The 25,824-nt window shown below is 38.9% G+C and overlaps 2 protein-coding genes and 1 long non-coding RNA gene across 8 annotated transcripts in view; 1 reads left to right on the forward strand and 2 right to left on the reverse strand.

Annotated features, from left to right (window-relative positions):
- The window catches only part of ttc7b (tetratricopeptide repeat domain 7B), a 40,497-nt gene extending 39,527 nt beyond the window's left edge, over positions 1–970 (forward strand). For all 6 annotated transcript variants that reach the window (XM_051868961.1, XM_051868956.1, XM_051868958.1 and 3 more), the window contains one exon: positions 1–970. This exon is cut by the window's left edge and continues 655 nt beyond it. The gene's annotated coding sequence lies outside the window, so the exon portion shown is untranslated.
- The window catches only part of LOC127498962 (uncharacterized), a 425,088-nt gene that overhangs the window by 324,693 nt on the left and 74,571 nt on the right, over positions 1–25,824 (reverse strand). The gene's annotated exons all lie outside the window — the stretch shown is intronic.
- On the reverse strand, positions 13,044–25,226 carry calm1a (calmodulin 1a). The gene is made up of 6 exons (XM_051868984.1): positions 25,049–25,226; positions 17,616–17,646; positions 17,268–17,411; positions 14,847–14,953; positions 14,312–14,447; positions 13,044–14,065 (listed from the first exon to the last, which is right to left on the reverse strand). The coding sequence occupies exons 1-6, from the start codon at positions 25,049–25,051 to the stop codon at positions 14,037–14,039; spliced, it is 450 nt and encodes a 149-aa protein (XP_051724944.1). The 5' UTR covers positions 25,052–25,226; the 3' UTR covers positions 13,044–14,036.

Below are 25,824 nucleotides of genomic sequence, written 5' to 3' on the forward strand. Positions count from 1 at the left end.
TCAAACCACAGTGCTTCCTTTTTGCCCCGAAACATGTCCAGAAACATACAATCTCGAGATTCTAGTAGCTGTGTGTCATACGAACCAGTAATAACACTGATGCAGAGACGGTCAAAAGTGTCTATATGTGTGCTGTGTGTTTGTGCAGAGTTAAAATGACGGTCAGAGTGTGTGTGTCCTTTATATGTGTTATTATCCAGAATATGTGGCGTGTGCGTGTGTTTATTTTGAATGGAATACGACGTTACAGTGGATCCCTGTTACACACATGCGTAATAAAGATTGTGTTTCCATGCTGTTGTTCCTGAGGGCAGGGGTGTCACCCTTGTTATGACTCCTAGAGAAACATTACATCCCCCTCTGATCAAACACTGTATTGTTTATATACTGTATGTACAAAAGAATCACCTAGAGTAAATGGAACAGATGCCAAAAGAACAACTATTCTAAAAACAAATATTTTATCTTGGTTCTCATTAAAGGAGAAGATAAATCTAGTTTTGGACATTTCGTTTTGTTCGTTGGTTTGTTTTTCCACATTTATCCTAATTCAGAGGTCAAGATTTATATTGTTGATTTATCAGAGACGTGTTATAATAGATGTTTATTTATCTGTGTCCCAGTGGCCACGTGTTAGATGGGTGAAGGGTGTGTGTGTGTGTGTGTGTGTGTGTGTGTGTGTGTGTGTGTGTGTGTGTGTGTGTGTGTGTGTGTGTGTGTGTGTGTGTGTGTGTGTATGTGTGTGTTCCTGAGAAACCAACATGAGGTGTGTTGGACTGTTACGGACAGACACGTTGAACTCTCAGATATGCAAACTATCTTCATAATGGTCAAAGTGATTACACCCATGTAAGAGAGAAAGTGGAAGATTGTATGTGTGTACTTGAAGTCTTAGCAGTGTCAATCACAGGGCCAAACACACAACTGGAAAAGCTGTTTTATGATGTCAATAAATGATAAATTGTGAAAAGTCTGTGTTTTTGTTTGTTATTCCCTCTAATATCAATTTGACTGTCAGAGAATTTTCTTCTAATTGTGACTTTCATACAATTGTATATTTATATCTCATAATTGTGATTATTTTTCATAGTTGCAACTACATATCTTAAAATGTCACTTTAGGTCATTTTAGGTGGAAATTGACTTCGCTACAAACCGCCGTCTGTCCTCAAGGAGGCGATATAGATACCTTCTTGTCTGGATATTGTTCTGATAATTAACTAAGAGCCAATTGCCGATTGGTAAAGTCTTCACGTCACTGCAGCGGCCGTTAGAAGCTCCAGTTCCTATAGATACAGTCAGACGCGCGCTTCCTACAGAAACGCGCAGTTAGGACTGCGCATGCACATTAGCTTGATCTAGCCTGAAAAAATGCCTTTTTTTTTCATGATTCAAGCGTTCAGAAACAAAATTTACGAGACAGTTGTCAGATTTCATTGGTGATTTCAAATATTAAATTTAATCGAAAGCTTGGCAAACAGCTTTAGAGAATTTGATGTTTCCCCATTCAAAGAGATAGGAGCTACACTTGCATGCCCGAGAGGCGTTTCAAAGATGGCCGCCGAGTGAAATGACTTGTCTTAAAGGGACTTTGGTATAAATATGTCAGCAGTCCAGAAAAGGTCCATTGTCTATTGTCAATACTGTCACGATGTATGAAGCTCGCACAAGTCATTTTCAAACTAAACATCTTTCTTTTGGTCAATGCAGCAAATTTGCATGAACCTGAAGTGAAATCTGCGTTTGTAAGTATTTTTCCCTGCAAAATTTCACTGAACAATGGTAAATGTGACCATACCTTGGCTTATCTCTAACTCTGCCATAACGTTTTCTGACCTGAGGTGTGACCTAGAATCAGACAATTTGCGCTAATATCACTATAGCGTCCCTTGTGGCCGTTTGTAGAATGTGTAGTGCATACTTCCATTGCGTTATGACTTGAATTCTGAAACATTTCGAAACGCAATGACGCTGGAAACCGAGCTCGCCTTTGCATTGGCTTATTAAAAGCTTAGAGTATGTTTCGGACCCTACTTTTCCCATTTCATTTCTTTTCCTATCATTCACGCATGTTTCCTTGCATGCTCTGCTGACATCAGCTTATGCATGTTAGATGAGCCCACTGTTTCCCAGACTTGTGGTACGGACGAATACCTTAAAAAGCTCTCAAAGATTGATGAAGGTCCAAAAGCTCACAAGCAGAAAAAAAAACAATACAGAGAGAAAGGGTGAGGGCAGCTGCCTCTGAAAAGCAAATGAATGATGTGGTCTAATAAAAAGGGAGTGAGGCAGAAAGAAGGATGTGAGGTGGGAAATGTAGAAGGTGAATTATTTAATGCACTTACAGGCCTGCCTTAAACTAATGAGTGCTTGCCGCTTGCTGCTTTACGGGACAGGCCGCACTCCCAGGAGAAATCTGGGACATAAAAAGAGCTTCAGCAAGAGTTTGGTTGTTATTAAAGAGGTGTGTTTTAGTGTCTGCCAAAGTGTTTATGTCTCTTGAGACCTCTTCTTTGCTTCATTCCTGCTGTAAAGAGGTGAACATCATAAACAGCACTTCGTGGCCGCATGCTGAATCTTTGATCTGGGTCAGGAGCATGTTGAACCCTAATGAGCTTTCAGTGACAGCATTATTCCTCTGGCTTCTGTAAACACTACAAACTAGTCCTGACCAGTGTATCTCTGAGGAGTTTCCTTTGATCATTTTCAGTTACAGAGCATCAACTTGGCCTGAAGGATGGTTCAGAAGTTTGACCATTGTACAATGTGGTACCTGATTGTACGTCAGGCCCCCAAACAAGACACTGACTTTGAAGTGCTTACTAAGGCAACCATCACTATTATTTCTGCACATATAGTGGTTTGTCCACATCCTTAACCCTAAATTTTAAACTTCATTGTGTAACTCATCCCTAACAAACATTTTAAAGTCCTAGCTATCATTCAAAATATCCTTAGCAATACACAAACCAACATATAGCAACACTCTAGCAAGTAGCAACCACCCACAATACCAAAGAAACACTATGCAATGCCAGAGAAACCACACAGAACACCCTAACAAACCCTTAGCAACACCCTAGCAATCATTCAAAATGTCTTAACACTTAGCAATGCCCTAGCAACCACACAGATCATCCTAGCTAACACTTACCAACCACCAAAAACACCCTAACAAACAATTAGCAATGTCCTACCAAACACTTTAGCTAAAAACTTCTCAGAAGACCTTAGCAACTGCTTAGCAACACCCTGGTGACCTCCCAGAACACCCTTGCATTGTGGCAGCCAGTTTTGCATGGGCAAGAATCAGTCACGTTTGTGATGTGATGTTCATTTGATTTAATGTGAGATAAAATGTAAATGTTCACTGAAAGTATTTAGAAATTGTGAATATCTAGTGATTGTAAATAAATTTCATTTATGTGATCCAGAATAAGCTTTCATTTTAATCTCATCTCTGCAGTGGTCTCTCTCTGTTCTCGGTGGCTTGTGTTTCATTGGTATTATTGCTCTGATCCTGTCATTGATTGGCAGCTCAGCTCAATTCTCACATCAGAGAACACTGAATCAATACGAGAGACTCCAGAGAGTTTGATTTTTGTAGGGTGAGCTCACATTCTCACACAGCAATGAGAAAATAGCCTGTCGAAGCATATACAGAACCATTAGAAGCATTAAATGTTCAAAAATGAATTTGTGTCATCATGTTGTTTCAAACCCATATGGCTTTATTCATTCTGTGGAACACCAGACTTTATTTTTTTAATTAACAACCCCTCATTTTGGTGCCAATACTCAAATGTTTCTGGCACATTCAGTTATTTCTCCAGAAAATCTGAAATAGTGATTGCCCAAGAATCCATATGCCCTCTCCTCACATGCCCGTCCACATGTTCACTGGCGATTATCCCAGTGAGGGGTGTTGACATTGCACAAGGACACTTACTGTCATTTATCCCAACAGCATTAGCTTTGCATATAATGTACCCATAGTTTGCACTGGCTTTTGGACATGTAGGGAAAGCGTGTCTTAATGAAAGTTTGTGAGCTAGTGAAATGTGTAAGGTGACACCTCCACCCATGACTCCTGCTGTTTCACAGACTTAGAGTGTTGATAGCAATGTGTCATCTATCACCAGCAGATTAGTCAGTATATGTGTGTGAGAGAGAGACATAGAAATGTTGTTCATTGTTTTGTAGCATGACATTTTTTGGTGTCAGTGTCACATGTTGAGCATTCTTGGAGGTCGTGACCCTTCACTCACTTCATGGGATCTGCGGTCTATGCAGTCTCGTGTTATCGTTTGGATCAGTATCACGGTTACAACTGGGCCTAACCAAATGTCTTCCTCATATTTAAGTATTAACAAAGTCCCTTTAAGACAAGTCATTTCACTCGGCAGCCATCTTTGAAACGCCAGCTCCTATCTCTTTGAATGAGGAAACATCAAATTCTCCAAAGCTGTTTGCCAAGCTTTCGATTAAATTTCATATTTGAAATCACCAATGAAATCTGACAACAACTGTCTCATAAATTTTGTTTCTAAACGCTCGAATCATGACAAAAAACGGTATTTTTCAGGCTGGATCTAGCTAATGCGCATGCGCAGTCCTAAAGTGCGCGTCTCTTGCGTCTCATTTCGGAGGCGCGCGTCTTACTGTTTCTATAGGAACTGGAGCTTCTAACGGCCGCTGCAGTGACACGATGACTTTACCAATCGCCGATTGGCTCTTATTTAGAAGGCAGGACTTATTCCGCCATATTGCGCGTTGCACTTTTTCCCATTCAAAACAATACGAGTGACGCGTCTTGTGTTATTCTATAGACCTTATTTACCAGAGATGGCGCCGCCATCTTTAGAATGTTGTCTTTTAACTTCCGTTTTTGCGGTAGCTCTGTATATTTCTATGGCATCGCTGTTGAAGAATAATTAGCTGGTGAAGTGGATTTACCTGTTGTAGAGTTAATGAAAGTTATCATGAGCATTGTTATGTTTAAAGCAGATGTCTTAACAAATGTCAGTAGACCGGGAAGATTTTAAAATGAGCAGTTTCATAAATACACAAGATCGCTGTGGAAATACAAGCCGGAAGTAAAAAGACAACGAGCGCAGCTGAAAAGGGGCGGGGCTACATAAGGTCTATAGTCTTTGGTATTAAGCTTTATTTCAGAGATTTTCGATGGCTTAAAGGTGACACCAAACAGAATTGTAGTCTGTGTTTTTTTTGTGTGTGTGTGTGTGTGTACATATATGTATATAAAGACATTTGATTATATTTTATATACATGTAATTCAAAGTAAATTCTTATATAAAAAAGCATAGGCTACATACCAAATGTATACATAGTAATCACACTCTGTGATATAACTATTGAATATTTAATTAATCATCATAAATGGGTTAATATTTATTACTACTAATAATAATGCATTTTATTTCGAGGCACCTTTCAAAACACTCAAGGACACCTTACAACTTAATGACATAAAATACAGCAGTATAATCAAAGCAACATCTGTTCAACATTAAGATAATCCATAAATTAAAATTAATCAGGAAAATCACTTTCATGTACAAATTGCGGAAGAGAGTTCCAGAGACAAGAATCAGCACAGCTAAATGCTCTGGATATATAACAAGGGAAACAGCTGATGAAGATCTAAGAGTGCAGGTGGGAGTATAAATGTGAAGCAAGTCAGAAATTGTGCTGAGCTTTAAAAGTGAAAAGCTGAATCTTGTACTCTATGCCATATTTCACAGGAAGCCAGTGTAATTAATAAAGAACAGGAGAGATGTGCTCAATGGAAGAGGTTCTAGTAATTTAGCTGCTGAGTTCTGGACCAACTGAAGTTTATGGAGAATTTTAAAAGGTAACCCAAATAGAAGAGAGTTTTAGTAATCAATGCGTGAAGTAACTAGAGCATGTACAAGAATGGCTGTGGTATTAGGTGTAAGGAATGGACGAAGATGAAGTGGAATTATGTGGACATTATTACTGCGTTTCAAAAGACAAGCTACTATCAAAATGACACCCAAACACTTAACTTGAGAAATGGTATTGAAGGCTGCACTTAGATCAAGTAAGATAGTTAAGAGTCCAGAATCAGCCGCCATCAATAGATCATTGATAACTTTTACCATGACAGTCTCTGTAATAAATTTAATGAATGGAAACTAAACTGAAATTGTTCAAACAGATTGTTTTTTTGAAAGGTTAGCATGGACCTGAGCTGCAACAATCTTTTCCAATATTTTTGAAAGAAATGGTAAATTAGAAATTGGACGAAAGTTGGCAAAATTATGGAGACATTCCATAGACATAATGATTTTTATACTGTACAAACTGTATATTATATTTGTATATTCTATCACTGTGTGTTTTGGTGTTGGTCTGCATGGCTTAAAATAAAAAAATAAAAAAAATATTATGTAGAGGATGGTTGGCACATATGCAAATAATATTTTAGTCATGAAATAAAAAAATTAAGGAAATATTTAGGGATATAAACACTGAATGTGCCAGTATTTTTTCACCAAGAACACTTTTATTTGCACTTAGTTGTGTAATCCTAATATTTGTAAATTAAATTAAATTAAATTAAATTCATTTTTCACCTCTTTTACTTTTACATTTAACACTAAACCTACTCATCAATTGTCTGAATTGATAGATTTTCTAAAAAAAAAAAAAACATCACTTAGTATGATTTATAAACTGTTTTCCTCATAGAGACCAAAAATGTCCCCACAAGGACAAGGACTTCGGATACTGCTGTCTTTGTAGGGATATTTTGTCCGTATAACGTTGTGTTTATCAGGACCACACACACGCATACACACACTAATTCTTCCTGCTGTTCTATTCTGAAGTTACTCAAGACTGCTGACAAAGGTGGTACAAATTATGTATTTCCCACAGGGGTGTCCAGTCTGTAGCAAACTGTTACAGCAGATGACTGTCCTATCAGCACGTCCCTCCTACACAAAAACAAACATACACATATCGAAACCCTCACAATCTCCTCATCCATATATCAGTCCATCCATCCATCCATCCCTCGCCTGGGAGCGTGGGAGGAGAAGGAACAGATGGAGACTGGGGAAAGAGATGGACATAGCAGGAACACCCAGTGAGAGAGAGAGAGGGGGAGCGGGAGAGGGGATTACGGGAAGGACTCGCTGTACTCTGTTTAAAAAAATAAAAATTCAATTTAAGTTAATTAACTTTATTTATAGCACACATAACAGTGGTGATTGTCTCCAAGCAGCTTTACAAAGTGGCAGGACTAAAGGCCCAAGTGAGCAACCAAGCAAAGAAATGCACTTAGACTGACACAAGAATGCATCCTGGCAAGAGCTGCTTGAGCTGAATATGGAGAGATTAGATCAAAGAGACTGCTGTAGTCCTGAGGGACAAAAGACTCCAGGGAAAACTGGTCATCAGAAGAAATTCATGAGATCAATCTGTGTTTGAGTTTTCACTTAAGTTCTTTAGCAGCATAGAGGTGAATGATTAATAAAAAAAGGTTGTGGCTATTTAATATTAATCATATTAAGCTTTTTTAAATAAATAAAATTATTATAATAATAATTATATCAGACAAATGTGTTTTGGTGTTAGTCTGCATGGCTTAAAATAAAAAATTATCATGTTGAGGATGGTTGGCACACATGCAAATAATAATTTTAGTCATGAAATAACAAAACTAAATATTTATGGATATAAACAATGAAAGTGCCAGTATTTGATGACAAAATGTTCATTTTTTTATTGAATTATAATCTTTAGTCCTTTAAAGTTTAAGTGAAGAGATACAGATCAGTCATGGCATGAGCCTGTCACACCCCGTCCAAGTTATTTTGAGATCCTACAACAATGCTGTTCAATGTGACCTGTCCTAAATGTGGATGCGTTTTATAATATCAATCAACAACACAGCCTTCAATCGCCATGCGTGTGTAGCCTGAAGCGTGAACTGCAAACCACCCTTTGTGCTGCTTTATAGTGTGTGTTTACGTGGTTGTGTTCGGTTTCTCGTGTTACTGTAATGCAAGCCTGTATTCTTTCAGTGGCCAGTGTGTTGTTGCCCTGCAGTGTAGGCTATGTGTGTGTGAAATATTAATGCACTTCAACATCATTTAACCCCACAGAGCAGCCTGTCAATCAATAAGCCCCGTCCCTTCTGTAGGATGACCTCACTCTCTCTGTTTTTGGTGGTGCGGCAGGGCAGGAACTCCCTCACAAACACAGGCAGACACTGAAGCGCGAGATGGAACAGTTCAAATGCTGATGGCTGCATTCTTAAACTGCCCACTCGCTATACACTCATATCTCATTCCCCCGCTGTGCATTTTTCTTCCGCCATATGGGCTTCCCCACCTCACACACAAACACGGCTTTCCCAGACCACTCTGGAGTTGTGCCAAACGCTCATACACACTGCGCACTGACTGATTATTCAACTCTCCAGTGATGCTCCGTAGAACAGAACCTGCAACGCGCTTGAACTGAACCGACGAGTGTTCAGCGCGTGCTCTGACAGATAAAGAAAAACAAGCGGTAAAGGACACAAAAATAGACAAGGCCTAATAAATTATGGTATTTGGGAAATTCACAAGGTCGCTGTGTTGACATTAAATCTTTTTATGAGCGACACTGATACATTTTAAAAGGTTTTTAAAAGGCATCGTGTATACTGGATTTATTTTGTGATAATGACCGATTGATTAGTGTACATTATCCCACCAGTGTTACCAAGTTTCGCTAGAGGTTTGGAAACGTCCAAAACAAGTGACCCTCGCAGTCTATGGCACCTCTTTGAAAGTGATTTTGTTACAGTTTTCTATTATGTTCTGCCAAAACAATGATCCTTTTTTATTCCCTGAATCGTTTCCCATACACAAATAGCTTACAGCACAATACCATAATGACCAATCAGAATCAATTTTTCATGTAATAATAACAAAAGTCTGCTTTTTTGGTTGTATTTCAAGTGAAATGTATCTTTATATAATACATTTTTAAAACTTTTTTCAATATATCCTTTTTAACCTATTTTTTTTTTACCTTTAAAGGAAATTAAATGGAAATTCATGTTTTCTAACATGCATTTTTATTATCTTATTGTGAACAATTCATCCATGCATGTTTCATTTTTACAAAAATAGTTCGACCTTGTAATTTTTAATCAGAATGTCATAACTTCTGGTGAAATGACGGACTTCTGTGATGAGAGAAGGGAAGTACAAACCTCCCTAACCACAAAATAAACGAACAACAAAACGAAAGTCTCACAGCCGACTGCCACATAAACGTAAACAAAACAGCAACTTAAATGTCCTAGGCCTGGTCCATTCTCACCTTCCACTGTCGTCACTCCTCCTTTTATCCTTCCGGAGCTCCTACGTGGGACTCGAGAACGGTGTGTCTCACAGGTATTGATTAACATTCTCTCCACCGGCCTCGCTTCGCTCCCACGGCTCTTGGCCCTGCCCTGCTTTGCCACACTCCCGTTTGGTTTGATATCTTGTTATATAACTTGTCATATAATTTATTGACGTTCGTGCAATTTTAAGTATGACTGAAGTGTCCAAATACTTTTTCCCACTGCATATTTTCTGCAGTACCTCCTTGTACCCCTGGTTGAAATTCCTTTCTTTTCATCTGAGTAGGTTTGGGTGTTAACAGATGACAAATGCTCCTGATACATTTCATGCTGTGTTGCAATGTGAGTTGTTCAGAACAGGCGTGTGACACATAGTCTGGTTTCTCTCATGCATTTCTCTGGACAGCTGGAGGGTTGCAGTAAGCTACTTAAATTTTTTTTTTTTTTTTTTTTTGAACAACTGCATACATGTGCTTTTATTGTTGCAGAGGAGGTGCTGAACCCTTGATCAGTTATAAATTAAAAATCCTCTGCCGGATGATTTGCCAATTCAGGGGTCGGGAGGAAGCCGTTGGGATAAGATGACCTTATTGGCACTGTGTGAATATAGAGTAAATGAGTGAATGACAGGCCTTTAGATTGTCATCTATGTGTGTGGTTTAAAGCAGCACACTAGATAGATACCAATATTCAGCACTGCTAAGGGGGAGGGGCCTGGGTCCTAAGAGGTAAAAAGCATTTGACGGAATCTGTTCACCCTTGCATGAGTAAGCTTGTTTTTTGAATAGAATATGCCACACAACAAGACCTCTGGAGCAACATGAGTTAAAGCAGTGTGTAATTTCAGCATCACAGTGGAGTTTGAATCTATAACCTTCTAATTGCCATCTTAAATCTATATAGAACCACATTATATGTCCCAATCCACTGTGTTTGTGAGTCTCGCTGTCTGTGCTCAGTTGAGGTCACAGCAGGGCACTGAAGCTCACTTGCGTTGCTGAAGGCAACTGAATCAATGTGTTTTCAGTATTACCTTTCATATGTGTACACCACTAACAAGCTCTTAACAAATGTTTTGTGTCTGTGCATGATTATGTATAGAATTGCACCTCCGTGCATGTCCATACATGGATTGCGCAGCAGTATTCAAATTTCTATATGCATGGAATACTTGAATGACTTGCTATTAGTATTAGCTAATTGTGTGTAATACTATATCCCACAATGCAATGCACAGTTTGACCTCATGTTATGTAATGGATGAATGGACCAGAAGTAACATCAGCTGCAATTTTTAAAATCTCTTTTAACTCATTATTTGATTGAAATGCCAAGGGCTGACACTTGACTTTTACACAAAATTAATTAAAAATCCCCCAAAATCAGTTAGATTATGCAAATTAAGAAAATGAAAAATAAGCCAACGACCACTGGTGAACAAGCTTATCTTTTGAGTATTTCTAATTTAATGCAAAAAAAAAAAAAAAAGTCTTACAAATGATATTATCAGCATAACAACTGGAGAGATAAGTTTTTTGAAAAATGTAATTAGTGAAATTAGTGAATTAATTCACCCAAAAATAAAAAATTCTGTCATCAGTTACTCACCGTCATGTTGCTCCAAACCCGTAAGACCTTTGTGCATCTTCAGAACACAAATTAAGATAATTTTTAATGAAATCCGTGGGCTATCTGGCCTCCGATAGACTGCAACACAACGACCACTTTCAGGGCCCAGAAAGGTAGTAAACACATCATTTAAAATATACTCCATGTGACTGCAGTGGTTCAAACTTAACTTTATGAAGCGACGAAAATACTTTTTGTGCACAAAAAATAAACAAAAATATATATGAGTCAATAATGAGTCAGTGTTCTGATGTAGAACACGGAAGCGATGCACTGTCTATACAACAAAAAGGAGGAGACTGACATGGGAGAAGAAATTGTTGAATAAAGTCATTATTTTAGTTTATTTTTTGCGAATTTCGTCATCAGAAGAGTACGCGCATACTGTATGCGCACTGTCGGATTTTTGTAACCATGTGTACTTTGTACACACAGGTCGCACATGCGCATTTAATTGTTTTTGCAGTAATTATTTTATCCACAAGGTGGCAACCATGCCCAGGGGCGTCAATTCACAAGGTAGTCAAAGAAAAACTGCATAAACAGAACAGACCAGAACGCGTGCAAGCTACAGCGACAATGGAGGCCTTCATAGACGAGAGATTGTGCGGAGAGGTTAGAAAGTACCCTCAATTGTACAACTATAGCCTGAAAGAATACAAAGATGTTTACATGGGTTGTAACCCGTGGCGAGAGATTGCTCAAAACTGCGCATGTGTCAAACGCGTACTGTGTGCGCGTACTAGCTGAATGAAGTATGCTTTGCAAGGCTGTGCGTTCGACTGTGCGTGTACACTAGCGTACACGTAAAAAAAAAAAGTATACCCAGGGTTTAAGGTTGAACCACTGTAGTCACGTGGACTATTTTAAACAATGTCTTTACTACCTTTCTGGGCCTTGAAAGTGGTTGTTGTGTTGCAGTCTATCGGAGGCCAGATAGCTTTTGGATTTCATCAAAAAAATCTTAATTTGTGTTCCGAAGATGAACAAAGGTCTTACGGGTTTGGAGCAACATGAGGGTGATTTTTGGGTGAAATAACCCTTTAAAAATTGAAAACAAACAATTTCAAATGTGGTCTCAGACTTTTGGACCTCCCTACATGATGTGTGCGTTTTATCTTTCTGTGGTGCCACTGAGCTGTGTTCGGGACTGAGAGGACAGAGAGGTGACCAAACAGCGCCTGCAACCAAATGACAAAAAAAAACATTCTGCCATATCTGAGAAGGGTCTAATCTAAACGACTAAGGGCATATTCTGCATACTCAGCCAAAGATTTTCTGAAGCCTTAACCATTCTCTGATTATTCTTCTTGGATTAAGTAATGTATTTAATACACATACACACGCTTAGCCACGTGCAGCTCATAAGTCAGAAGGGCAGAGAGACGTGGGCTGTTAGCACTATCTCTCTCTCCTCCCACACGCCTGTCACTGTATCCTGTTTCTCACTGCTGAGCACATCTCCACACCCCCCCGAGCACACTGTCACTGAGCTCAGACTTTAAATAGCTGTAAATTAAGAGCAAGTCTGAAAATTGTGCACAAAACACTGACAATACATCTGATGCGAATGATGTGGTCAAGTGATCGATTGGAGAAATGCAAAATACTAATTGCAATAATGAACGGACATACTGTAAATCTGCTGCAGGGATAAACTCTGCCTGACTACTGGATGTGGATCTAATCAGCTGTAGACTTCACACACTCTTTCTCTCTCTCTCTCTCTCTCTTTCCATCTCTCCAGGGTCTCTTCTCCCGCTCCCACATGGTTTTTGATATCTCCCTCATCCACCAGAGCCATAGATCCAGGTTGCCAGGCAACCCCTAAAATCCCCAAAGACAGACGCGCTCAAGCCTGCGCTTGGATAGATCAGTGCTCATGCAACATGACACATATACACTGAGACATACAGAAAAAGAGAGTGGTTGCCATGGTGATGTCTGTAGGCTGGCTGCAAAAGCTCCCCTAAATGTTCATTTCAATAGAGGATGACAAAAAGGACAAACAAGGTTGAGAGCTTCAAGTTCATGTTCTTTTATTGGAAAAAAAATCAAAAGACGAGCATATACAACTTGGAATGAACATAAACAGAACTGAAGGTGGGCAGTCGAAACAAACCCCTGGCGGCCAAAGCCCTCTTTTGCACTCTCCAGAGTAATCAACATGCTCACAGTCAGAGCCCAGAGAAAAACTAAAGATAAAACATTTATGATACAGTCACCATTGCCCTTACCCGAAAAACGCTTCCATGTAAGGTGAAAGGTCACGCCCTTAAACTCCAAAGCCACTCCCTCCCGCTAAACGCCCCTACTACCGGGCACAATGCACAAAGAAACAAAACTCCAAATATCTTGACATGCCAAACATAGTTTAAAATCTCTTAACCGCTCATTTTTCTTAAAAATATCTCTTTATTTAGTTATTGAAGCAAACTGCAAAGGTCCCATTCATTCCTCCTCTATGCAGATTCTGAAAACCCGAGCCCACCTCCCCCAAACAATATTAAACCCTCTTTTTTTAATTTCACCCCCCAGAACACTCCGACAGACATCGCTGAGGTTTCCGCCCCAATAGCGGCTCCGGACTCAAGCTGCATGCATGTAGAACAGAAACAGGAAGTAGAAGACGATTGGCCAGCCCAAACATCGCCACTAGCAAATGGAACCAGTTAAGCAGTTCACCAGATGCTTTTACTTTAGTTTCTGAAGGTTTGATATCAGGATTAATTGATTGATCTTTTTGTAGATGTCTAAGCAGTTCTTTGGGAACAGGACCACTAACCAGTACATGCAGGTCATTTATGTTTGTTTATGTCTTTTTTTTTTTTTTGTTTGTTTGTTTTTTCATATATTTTTTCTATATATGGACATTTTCCTTTTTTAACATTCAGTTTTTTTCTATACAGAAACAGTATGAATAAATGAATATTTTTGCGTAAGAGGTAAGTAAAACATTTGACTGATTTTTTTTTTTTTTGTCTTCTAAAGAGGTCAGGAGAGAACAGAAGAGCTTCACTTTGCCGTCATCATTTGTACAAATTCTGTGGACAGAAAGAGAAGTGGACACATCAGACATGACACAATATTACAAAACCTACTAGCTTCCAGACTGCCCCTTTAAATTAATCTCCATTTTTTTTGTATATACACACTCAAATAACCTTGCGTCATCCAAATCCAAACTACATTATTGTAATTAAATTGGCAATTTATAAAAGTAATATTTAATCTGCATAAAAACGGTACCCCTTTTCAGGTAATCTGGAAAGCACAAAGCTGCAATGTACCTTCGTAATTGACTTGACCGTCACCATCGATGTCAGCTTCTCTGATCATTTCATCCACCTCTTCATCCGTTAGCTTCTCGCCAAGGTTTGTCATGACGTGGCGAAGCTCTGCTGCGCTGATGTAGCCGTTCCCATCCTGACAGAGACAGACAAGATCAATAAGTCAGCCGTGTCAAGCTGTTAAAATATTAAAGCACTAAATCCAAAGTTGGCGATTTTGAAATCAGTAATGACGTATCGTGGAGGCGTAATGCAAAGGAAAAAAATGGGCAACACCGGTAACATTCAACAAATGAAAGCAAAAGAGGCCAATGGTGATTTTTCTTAAACGTTTGACAATCAAATGTCTCTGCAAACCTATCGGGAAATATGTCTGAATGTGGAAATCATTGCACCATGAATCGCTTGAAACCCACTTTATGTGGAACAAGGGCTTATTATTTAGTTTTCCAAGTTTGGTTTGTTTTTTTTCCCCTGCCTCCTCACTCTTTCCATGGACGTAAAAACATAATCTTTCCCTGTTTTCAGCGCTGACCTTGTCAAACACTCGGAAAGCCTCGCGGATCTCCTCCTCGCTGTCTGTGTCTTTCATTTTCCGGGCCATCATTGTCAGAAACTCGGGAAAGTCAATGGTTCCATTACCTGAAAGAAACAAAGAAAATCATCAGATCTGGTCCCAGATGTTTGAAAACTCAGATAAAGTATCCAGGAAGCAGAGAGCAGGAGGAAAAGGGAATTTAACAGGGCATAATGAGGAGTAATGAGGTCTAATAGCACATATTTAGTGTGTCTGGGTCTAGCTGAACCACAGCAAACACTCTCCAGGATGCACAAAACACAGTGTGGGCAAGGTATCAGGAATGAACGTCATGTTTATAATCTTATATTATGAGATAAATCATTAAATTATGGATGCACAACAAATCAATATTAGAGATTATTATTTTTTTACTTATCAGATTATATATTTAATTGTTCATGCTCATTCCTTCTGTCTTTACTTTTATTACCATTGCTGTAATCATACGCTGATTGAACTAAAGCATAAAAAAAAAAAAAAAAAAAAAAAAAAAATACCATAATATGTTTGCAGAGATTTAGGAAATATTCTAAGTCCGAATACTTGTTTCTCCGAAAAACAATGCGACAACCAGTTATTCTACATTAAACGTGCGTTCCGTGTTGGAACATGTTTTTGTTCCACTGTCCCACTGTCAATTTACCCAATAGTATTTCGACAACCCAGGTTGCCAGTTGGCGGAAAACACAGCATATTGCAACCATGGAAGCCAGCAAACGAACTGGGTCAGATATCGCAGATTCTACCCGACCTAAAAAGCATCGGCAATAAAACATTGTAAACGTATACATTAGCTGATCAACTTGCAGTTTATGGCTTGTCGCTTTCTATTGTCAACTGTGCTCGTTCCTGCTGCATGTCCTCAATCTGGCAACCCGCATGAGCATTGTGTCTGAGGAGGAGGGGGCAGGGGAAACAACTCTCTCCAATATTCTGAATTTGGACTGCAGTACCCATTTCAACCACGAGCTGTCAATATTACATACTGCACCTTTAAAGTTAATGTTTAAAACACTAGTAATTTAACAACACAGTTTAATGTAATCTTTATCAATCTCAAAATAAATATCAATTTTTTGTACTGTACATTATACCGTTATGCCTAAATTCACTTGTAGAATTTAGTGTTTAGACTTTTAAGTTTAATTTATTTAGACAAAATAATGTAGAATTTTACTATCAGCCATTTATAAAACCTTTCTGGCCAGGATTTTAATATTGGTGCATTTTTAATTTGAATCTAAACAAGACAGGAAAAATAACAGTTCTGGAGTTTTCAGGCTGTGTTTTGCTTTTGCTGAGGTGGGACATTTCCATTACACAGAACAAATATGACGTCCTCCTGTGTGCATGTGTGTGTGAAAATGATCACTCCAGCCATTCCCAGAGGGTTCACACTGCGTGTGTAATCTGACAATGTGGGTGTAGACACGTGCTTGCGTATGTGTTTTTCTTCACATTGCATGTTCTCCTTACTGGAGCTCTTCACAAACACTCTCTCGATTCCATCGCCGCCACTGCCAAAGTGGATTATGTAAAGGATTCCATGAGGTCTTTATTACCTGCTGTTATTCAACGGGCTTTACTGCTGTCTGACCTATAAAATTGACTCCATACCGCACAATCCCATCTGCAAATAATCAGTATATCAGAAACCTAGTGCGCTCTGCGTGATCTAACAACACGTTTAAATGATACTAGGGTTAAAAGACACTCTAAAGACACCATAGCATACTGGAACACTAATTACATTAGCTCTGTAACAAGAGAGGCATCACAAGCACATTACCGGTACATTTGGTGATATCTGAAAGCTTGCTTGCACACAAGCTAATTACAAAACAAGATAATGAGACAGAGCGAGACAGGTCAAAGTTCAACCTTACGAGGCAGGAACGTTAGGTGAGATACTATGTACAGAGGTGTTAGGATGAGTGAGTTTAATGAGAGTCAATAATAAAATAAAAAAAAACAAGAATTATTTTATTTTTAAAAATCAAACAAAAAGGAAATGTAGTCTTAAGTAATGTCTTAAGTGAAACATAAGACAGTTATAAAAAAAAATCAGATGCGTGTCAAAATCAGATCTAAAACTACTATAGTTAGAATAAATCTTTTGTATTTCTTTTCAATATCTGGATGTTTACTTGAAAACTTGATATTGCTGATAGACACCTAATATATAAATTAACATTAAAAATGTCAATAAAATGCAAGTTTTGTGATTTTTTTCCCAAATCAGTTAAGTGCAAACATTGCCCTTTAGCTGTTTGCCTACACTACACTGATACAAAAACTAACCCTAACCTTAGTATAGCATCTTGTTGGCATCAGATCCATCAATGATTTCTGAAGTCTGAACTGCATCCAACTCACCGTCAGCATCCACCTCGTTGATCATGTCCTGCAGTTCGGCCTCCGTGGGGTTCTGACCGAGCGAACGCATCACTGTGCCCAGCTCTTTAGTTGTGATGGTACCGTCACCATCCTTATCAAACAAGGAGAAAGCCTCCTTAAACTCTGTGAGGAAATTGACAAAAACAGCATTTAAACTTCACATATATGTCCGTTTTAAACTATTTTCACAAGATCAATTCTTTCTCAAGTGTCTGGCTGAATGAAGAGCAGGTGTGCTGATAATAAGTAGCTAATACATGACTTTCATCATTGGCACTGATGTTAATTCAGGGCATGTATACAACACAAGCATACAGATTGGCTTACCAGCAATTTGCTCCTCGGTGAGTTGGTCAGCCTGGAAATAAAGAAGAAAAACAAGTGATGAGATAACGGGTGTCATAAACATATAACTCATCGTTTTATTTTTATTGTACACTTTACTGTGGAACTGAGCAAACCCTAATGCCACAGATGTCCTGTCATCAAGAAAAAGTCACAAAAAAAAAAAAAAAACCAAAAAAAAAAACCATAAGTGCTTCATAAAGCTTTCTTGAAAAACAAAAACATCTACTTCAAGGGTTAGTTCACCCAAAAATGAAAATTCTGTCATTAATTACTCTCCCTCATGTCGTTCCACACCTGTAAGACCTTCGTTCATCTTTGGAACACAAATTAAGATATTTTTGATGAAATCTGAAAGGTATATGACTCGTCCATAGACAGCAATATAATCAACAACTTCAAGGTTCAGAAAGGTACTAAAGACATCGTTGAAACAGCCGACGTGACTGCGGTGGTTCAACCTTAACTTTATGAAGCGACAAGAATACTTTTTGTGCGCAAAAACTAAACAAAAATTACGACTTTATTCAACAATATCTTCTCTTCCCTGTCATTATCCTTTCGTAGTTGCCGCATTAAGCACAGTGAAGGTTTCCGTGTTTACATCTGAATGCTGGCTCAGTATTGGCCAAAGCTGCACACATGAGCAGCACTACGCATGCCTGTCATTCTGACGCAGGAGCCGGCCAATAACGAGTCGGCGTTCTGACGTAGAACCTGGAAGTGCTGCATGTAAAAATGAGAATGACACAGAAGAGAAAATATTGTTGAATAAAGTCATTATTTTTATTTTGTTTTTGAGCACAAAAAGTATTCTCGTCACTTCATAAAATTAAGGTTGAACCACTGCAGTCATGTCTGCTATTTTAACGATGTCTTTAGTACCTTTTTGGACCTTGAAAGTGGTGATTATATTGCTGTCTATGGACGAGCTCTTGGATTTCATCAAAAATATCTTAATTTGTGTTCCAAAGACGAACGAAGGTCCTAGGCCCCGTTTACACAAGCGTGTTTTTGTTTTAAAATGGTGTTTTAAAATTAAAACAATCCTCGTCTACACTGGCGTTTCCACAGCGTTTCAGAAATGATCTCCGTCTACACTACACGGCCGAAAACGCATGTCACATGACTGTTCATGCACACTGGGAATGCTTGTACAAGTGTAAACAGTTGCCTCTTGCGTATGTAGAAATAAGTATTAAAAGTATTAGAAAAGTATTAGAAAAAAACTGCACAATGGCTGCTAAAAATTACAACAAAGCCAGCAAAGATTGCAGTTCAGTCTCCATGTTATTGTTTACATGGTCGTCAAGGATACGCAGAGTGAACGTGGGCAGCCACGCCATCCTTTTCAAAAGTCTCCGTTTTGGTCCATTTATACTGAAATGCAACCTCGGCGTAGTGTAAACGACAGGCCTAACCATAGCAAAACGTATGTGTTTTAAAACGAAAACGCACTAGTGTAAACGGGGCCTTACTCTTACGGATGTGGAACGACATGAGGGTGAGTAATTCATTTTTGGGTGAACTAACCCTTTCATCTACCGTCACTTCTAAAGCTTCCACTTAGAAACTCAAGGTCCCAGATTAACCAATCAATTCCAGCATACAATACAAAATACCACTTTGACCTCCAATTCAAAAACTTAATGGTGAATAAATATCCCCTTAAAGGCCACAATGAAAACAGTTACATTTATTCAGACACACACACACACACAAAAAATGTCTTAATGCTATCGCAACCTTTATGCCATCAAACTGAATATCAGTCAGGTCAGCCACCAGCCTCTTTGCCTTGGGTTCGTTTTCCCAGCCATAAGTTGTCTTTACATCTTGCCTGTCCATTTTTACCGGTGCTTTCCTGGGTTTGACCTCAGCGGTAGGGCTTTTCAATGAGGTCAGGCCATCCACTGCTCCTCGAACAATCACCAGTCCTTCTGCCAGACACTCGGCCCGTTTGGCGTTTTGTGCACCCTGGCGCCTGACATCTCCGAGCTCAGTCCTACACTGCTGCAGACAGTTCTTCAAATCCTGTACATCTCGGACCACGCTGTCAATGCGGCTGTTGGTGGAGTCCACCAGCATGTGCAGGAAGGACTTGTAGTTTCTCTCCTGTAGCTCGATCAGCTCTTTATAAAAGAACTGCTGCTGGTCAAGAAGATCGTAGACCATGGATAACGACACAGAGTTCTCCTCAGGGTAGACGATGGGTCTCTTTGGAGGCATTCTGATCTCTTTGAGCAGACGTTACCTGAAGCACGTAACGGTGAGTCTGGCTGATCAGGCTGATGAACAACGGACCCCGAGAGAGCTCACCTGACCCTTGAGGCCGATGTTACTGTACCAACCTCCTGGGCCGCATTGGGTATCGTACAGCAAGATATTGGGCTGTTTTTTTTGAGAAGCTTAACGTCAGCAGCTCACTACGGTTACAAAGCCGAGGGTCAGGGATTGTTTCCATTATTTGAGATTTGACAAATGGGTGTCCCATCGGGTCACTCAAGCAAAGTAGGACGTATTCTGAGATAGATCGGCAGGTACACAGAGTGACGGCTAAATCAAAGGAGGGTATTAAGGTCCGTCTGTCAAAATCAAGCGGCTCATCACTTTACCTGCTCCTGTGGTCATCTCAGTTTACAGCCAGCTGTAGGTTTACGTTTATATCTCAGATCATCTGAGTGGCATCGTATCTCTGCTAATTGTGCCAACACCTCTCCGTCTGCGAACACAACGGCAGGGTTTACCTTTCCCTGCGTGGATGCATTATCTCACCTGTCTCAATGTGCTTGTGACCATTTATTTTTCTCCCCCCATCTCTCCCTAAGGGTCTTTTAGCCTGAGGGTTAAGAATCTGGGTTCAAATCCAGGTAGGGACAAACTATGAACTGGAGAGTTATAAAAGTCCCTTCCTGCCCTATTATGACTATGCTGTTGTGCAAGAGATCTCGGCACATGTTGTTCCAATTAGTGTGCTATCCGAACTCCCTTGAAATGCAACCTACATATGAACATACATCCTTTATCCTTATTTAAATCCTTGGCTAGTGAAGTCGCAGTCTATTAGAAGTAGTAACATCTTTTCTTCTTTATTGTATATTACATCAGGGTGAAAGAGATAATTGGGGGAAAAAGAGCAGTGCAGGGTTCAATTCATCTGTTGTTGATTGGATGGAGATCTGAATATGAGCTTGGGAGAATTTTAAGAAAGGGGTGGGGTTTATGAGGATGAGATGACTGATGTTCCGCATGTCACCAGAGAAGTCTATAATTTCACGGGAAGATTGAGTTTCTAAAAATCGACATGCTGATAAAAATTATGAGGTCAACAACAACAACAACAAAAAAACTAAACCTATGCGTGGATGAATAGTTCATAGTAAGATAACATGCATTTAGATAATAAATAGGGTGAATTTCTATTTCGTAATGACTTAAAGGGATAGTTCACCCAAAAATGAAAATTCTGTCATCATTTACTCACCCTCAAGTTGTTCCAAACCTGTATGAATTTTTTTTCTCTTCTGAACACAAAAGAATATATTTTAAAGAATGTCGGTAACAAAACAGTTGATGGACCTCATTGACTTCCATAGTATTTTCTTTCCATACTATTCAAGTCAATGGGGCCCATCAACTCTTTGGTTACCCATATTCTTCAAAATATTTTTGTGTGTGTGTGTGTGTGTGTGTTTAGAAGAAGAAAGAAATTCATACAGGTTTGGAACAACTTGAGGGTGAGTAAATGATGACAGAATTTTCATTTTTGAGTGAACTATCCCTTTAAACAACAAACTTAGTTGTCAAACGTTGTGATATGATATGTGCAAGAGTGATGAATCCTCTCTATCCTTGGTTGCACCAGCAGTATCCCTGCAGAGCTCTGCAAAAAAAAAAAAAAAAAAAAAAAAAAAAACCTCTGGTAGCTCACTGCTTAAAATGATTCTTATGAGGCAGTTCTTTTAAAGTCAACATGAAACAGAAATTGTGATTGTCTTTTATTTCCTATCCAGACAGGCTATATGGCTTGTCGGAAATTGATTGGATTGTTCTTGTTTGCTAATTGCTGCGATTGTTTTATGTAGGTGACAGGTTGCTATATATATTAAAAAAAAAAATAAAAAAATAAAAAACACTGCAATGCTTAAAAAAAAGGAATGGTCAACTTTGATTACATTTTGACTTTTTTGAATAGTTAAAAAATAGTTACTGGTTTGAATCACTCTGAAACACAGCCCTGTATAATTTATAGCATTATTAGAGAGGGAATGGACATTATATGTGAAATTTACCCAAATTAATAATAATGTCTCAAATTTAATCAAAACTAATAAGGAAATCTGTAACAATATTCACATGAATGTTCATCTATAATAAACATTTCAGCTACTTAAAGCTTTCAGCTACCAATAAGAATGTAGTACTCTTTTTAGGCCAGGCACATGCTAGACGATTTTCAAATCTTAACCGATTTTAAAACTGTTGGAGACCACAGACGAAATGACAGTTTTAACTGATTCTTTAGCATTATAAACCTCTAAACACACACACTAGATGATTCGACCCGACTGCGAGACCACACACCTGTCGAACGCATGAATGATTTCACAGTGAGATGAGATCTTACAGAGACTCGCAAGATCAAACGTGACTTGAGAAGAAAAACAAATGGAGGACAATCAACGTTGTCAGCTGGCTCTCCTTGAGCGTGTTCTGTTTTACAGTGAAAAACAAAGTAGAAAAAAAGAATATGAGTGATCTTCTTTGTCAATACTCCATTTTCGTGGCATGTTTGTGGCTGCCAAGTTTCAGCTAAAGAAGCACGCGACATCCGGTACGTGACGCTTGCTCGCTCGCATTGGCTATCGTGGGTATCATGTCAGAGGCAGCCCAATTAAGAGTCGTAAATATCAAACATGTTTTGAGATCGGGGGCACTCCAAAAATCATTTGCGACAAGCCTAGAATAGGGCCGCCACCCCCCTACCCCAATCGTTCAGGGGTGCAAATTGGGCTTCAAATCGGGCTTAAAATCTTCAAGTGTGTGGCCAGCCTTATGCAGATTTCTCCCCACAATCAACATGGAAAATGCACCATCCGCAGATTCCCCATTGGCCCTGCCCATAAAGGATAACTTCTCTTGAGCTGTTGAGGGGAGAACAAGATCCTGCACCTCTACTGGAAGTCTTCCAGGCTGTTTGCCATCCAGCAAGGCTTCAATCATTGCACACCACTGCCAGGAATCTGGCCTGGATTTGAAATGCTGTGCAACGTTGCCTGGAATCTGGTCTTGAATTATGAGCCGCCAAGCGGCAGAAGCAGCTGAGAGAAGGCTGGCCTGGCGCTCAGGACACCCAGTGTACGATAATAAGTGTGGTATTGCCACTTTCACACCATGTAAATGGGAGTCCCCAAATCCCTGAACCATCATGCTGCCAGACAGATGCTCTACAGAGTCTAGTTCCATTAACTGTCTTTCTGCACAATACAAACACCAATATACCCACAACTTAGCACCCAAGACAGGAAGATGGCTGAATATAAACTCATGACCACAACTGTGAAGGCGGCTTCCTTGTGAGCCAAACCAACTGTGTGTCGTCAAGTCAGCGAGCCCTGAAATAGCCATACTTTTAAGGCTAATCTGTCCATTTTAGTTCCCAAGTTTCAAAAGTTTCAAAAATTTAAAAAATTCCTTAGAATAACTTTAAAAGTGTTTTAATCCAATACTGAACACTGAACAGCTGGTCAACTCTGATATATACACACAGAAAAAGACTATGTCGTTATTGTTTTAGCATTCAAGCAGTTTCATCCCAGAGACGCCCATATGAAGTAGTTCAGACTTTTTCTAGACCGATCTACATGATGGGTGAGAAAAACATGATTATTTAAGTGCCCAATGAATCCCATGGCACGGTTGCCTGTACAGGCGGCACAACAAAATTAGAGCTGCAACCAGGCCAGAAAGATCCTAAAGACGCAACTGAGAGAGGAAACAGTCACCTCACACAGCAACTACCATTCATAGTTCACCACAGAACAGAGATAATTCTCACCAAAGATCAAAGGGTTAAACAACACCCAAAAAAATTATACTGCGCCTTTGGCAGCATGCTGTGGAGAAGCTGAAGCAGAAACATTTGTATGGACTCATTGAGTCAGTATTGACTTTTGTTGAACTCACTCAGGACATTCTTTCCATGCTTCACAAACAATGTTTGCTTTCTTGAGCTAAAATACACCATTTAAACAAAGGATTGCTTATTTTCTCATTTGGTATCCAGCTGTATGATTTATGCACTCCATTTTGAGCTCTTATGAGAAAGAAAAAAAAGTCCAGAGCACAGATAACAAACAGACCTGTTGCATTAACAAGTTAATACAGCAAAAAATGAATCAAATATGTTTTTGCCAACCTAAACCAATGAATAAAGCCAATGTGTGATTCTAACTGTGCTTATTTTGACAGATCTGACAGTTATGCTAACTTTAATTTAAAAAATCTCAATAAAAAGAGCAGCTGAGATAAATAACATGGTAATACATACATGTAATAATGCTTTATCTTCAAAGATGAAACAATGACCATCTACAGCCAACACAACTCACATGACAACTGCTTAATAAATCTCATTAATTTCATTACACTGAACATTTAAAGAATTTTTTCAACCAAATATGGAACTTGTGTCACCATTTATGACTTCTCTTTTTCTGAAGAACACAAAAGGAGATGCTGACAGGCTAACAGCCCTAGTCACCGTTCACTTTCATTGCATCTTTTTCCATACAACGAAAGTGAATGGTGACTGAGCCAGTCATTCTAACATCTCCGTTTGTGCTCCAGGTAAGAAATAAAGTCCTACGGGTTTGCAATGCAACGACATAAGGGTGAGAAAATGATTAACTAATTTACATTTTTTAAGTGAATTAATCCTTTACGGTCTTGCTCTCTATTCAGACTGGCCTGATTTGTACAGGCGCTGTCAACTATGTCTAAATCATTTGCTAAAGCAAAGCAAATATTGTCTCAAACGTCAATTACGAAGGCAAGCACAAGGTGTTCTTATTTAATAGGTGGTGAGCACTGATCATCTGTCTGCTTCTGTCCAGCACATCACACCAACCATAATAAAACGCATATGTCACATTTCCTGCCGCACTATGACATCAATAACACTGCAACACGTTCAAAATAATAGACAGACGCAACCATCGCTTGCGAAGTGCACTGAAATACAGAACAGATTCTAATGCATATAAAATCAAATTTGCTGTTGCACGAGCGCAAAACGCAACAGAGGCAAGCAGGTGGTTAGTCGTGTACGTGTATATTAATCGCAATGCGTTAAATACAAGAAAGATTAACACAGTTTCATAAACAAGAAGTGTATGGCAAAAGCCTATACGTACCATATCTGAGGGTGGAGAGTGGACTAGGTTTGTTAATCTACACTAGACTGCGGTGATGCTCCGCTCTCAGTTCAAAGCTCCACCGTGAGACTGTCGCTCGCAGAGTATTGAAGGTGATCCGGTACTATATACTTTGGTGTATTCCTCCGCCGTACGGACCCCTATCACTCACTTCCGCATAGTGCAGTCACAAGCCCCGCCCATCTAATTATCATAACCACTCCAGTCCCGAGAAAGAAAAGTGTATAGCACATTTTGTTTAAAAAGTTTTCAGCACTAATGCAAGAAAACAGCATATTTACATTCTATTAAATGTTTTTATGTAAACCAGCAGGTTTATTAGAATAGTAATATTACTTATTATTTTCTTATAAAATAATTTAAATATATGAGCACGCAATACAGATCAATAATGTGTATTTGATGTAATGTAATTATTTCTTGGATCACTTTACACACTGTTATTGTTAGTCCTATTGTAGATACTAAACATACTAACGTAGTACAATATGAAAACTGTGGGAACAAAATATGCATCTCACTCATAAAGGTTCACATATTCAGTAGGCTATATAATTTTCACTTCATTGTTGTAAGAATAACGTAGGCCTACAAAGATATTTTACAGATACAAATATGGGATTATTTAAAAAAAAAAAAAAAAAAAAATATATATATATATATATATATATATATATATATATATATATATATATATCACAGCTCATGTGCATTCTCACATGCTGATCATTTTTTATCTCTAAGCAGACCCAAAT

This window comes from Ctenopharyngodon idella, chromosome 17, assembly GCF_019924925.1.
Source record: "Ctenopharyngodon idella isolate HZGC_01 chromosome 17, HZGC01, whole genome shotgun sequence".
Lineage (NCBI taxonomy): Eukaryota > Metazoa > Chordata > Actinopteri > Cypriniformes > Xenocyprididae > Ctenopharyngodon > Ctenopharyngodon idella.

Excerpts from the sequence above, each read along its gene's own strand:
- calm1a (XM_051868984.1), bottom strand. Across the intron at positions 14,448-14,846 it reads CTTTCCGAGTGTTTGACAAG|GATGGGAACGGCTACATCAG; the intron begins GTCAGCGCTGAA and ends TGTCTCTGTCAG. Across the intron at positions 14,066-14,311 it reads CGGTCAAGTCAATTACGAAG|AATTTGTACAAATGATGACG; the intron begins GTACATTGCAGC and ends TTCTGTCCACAG.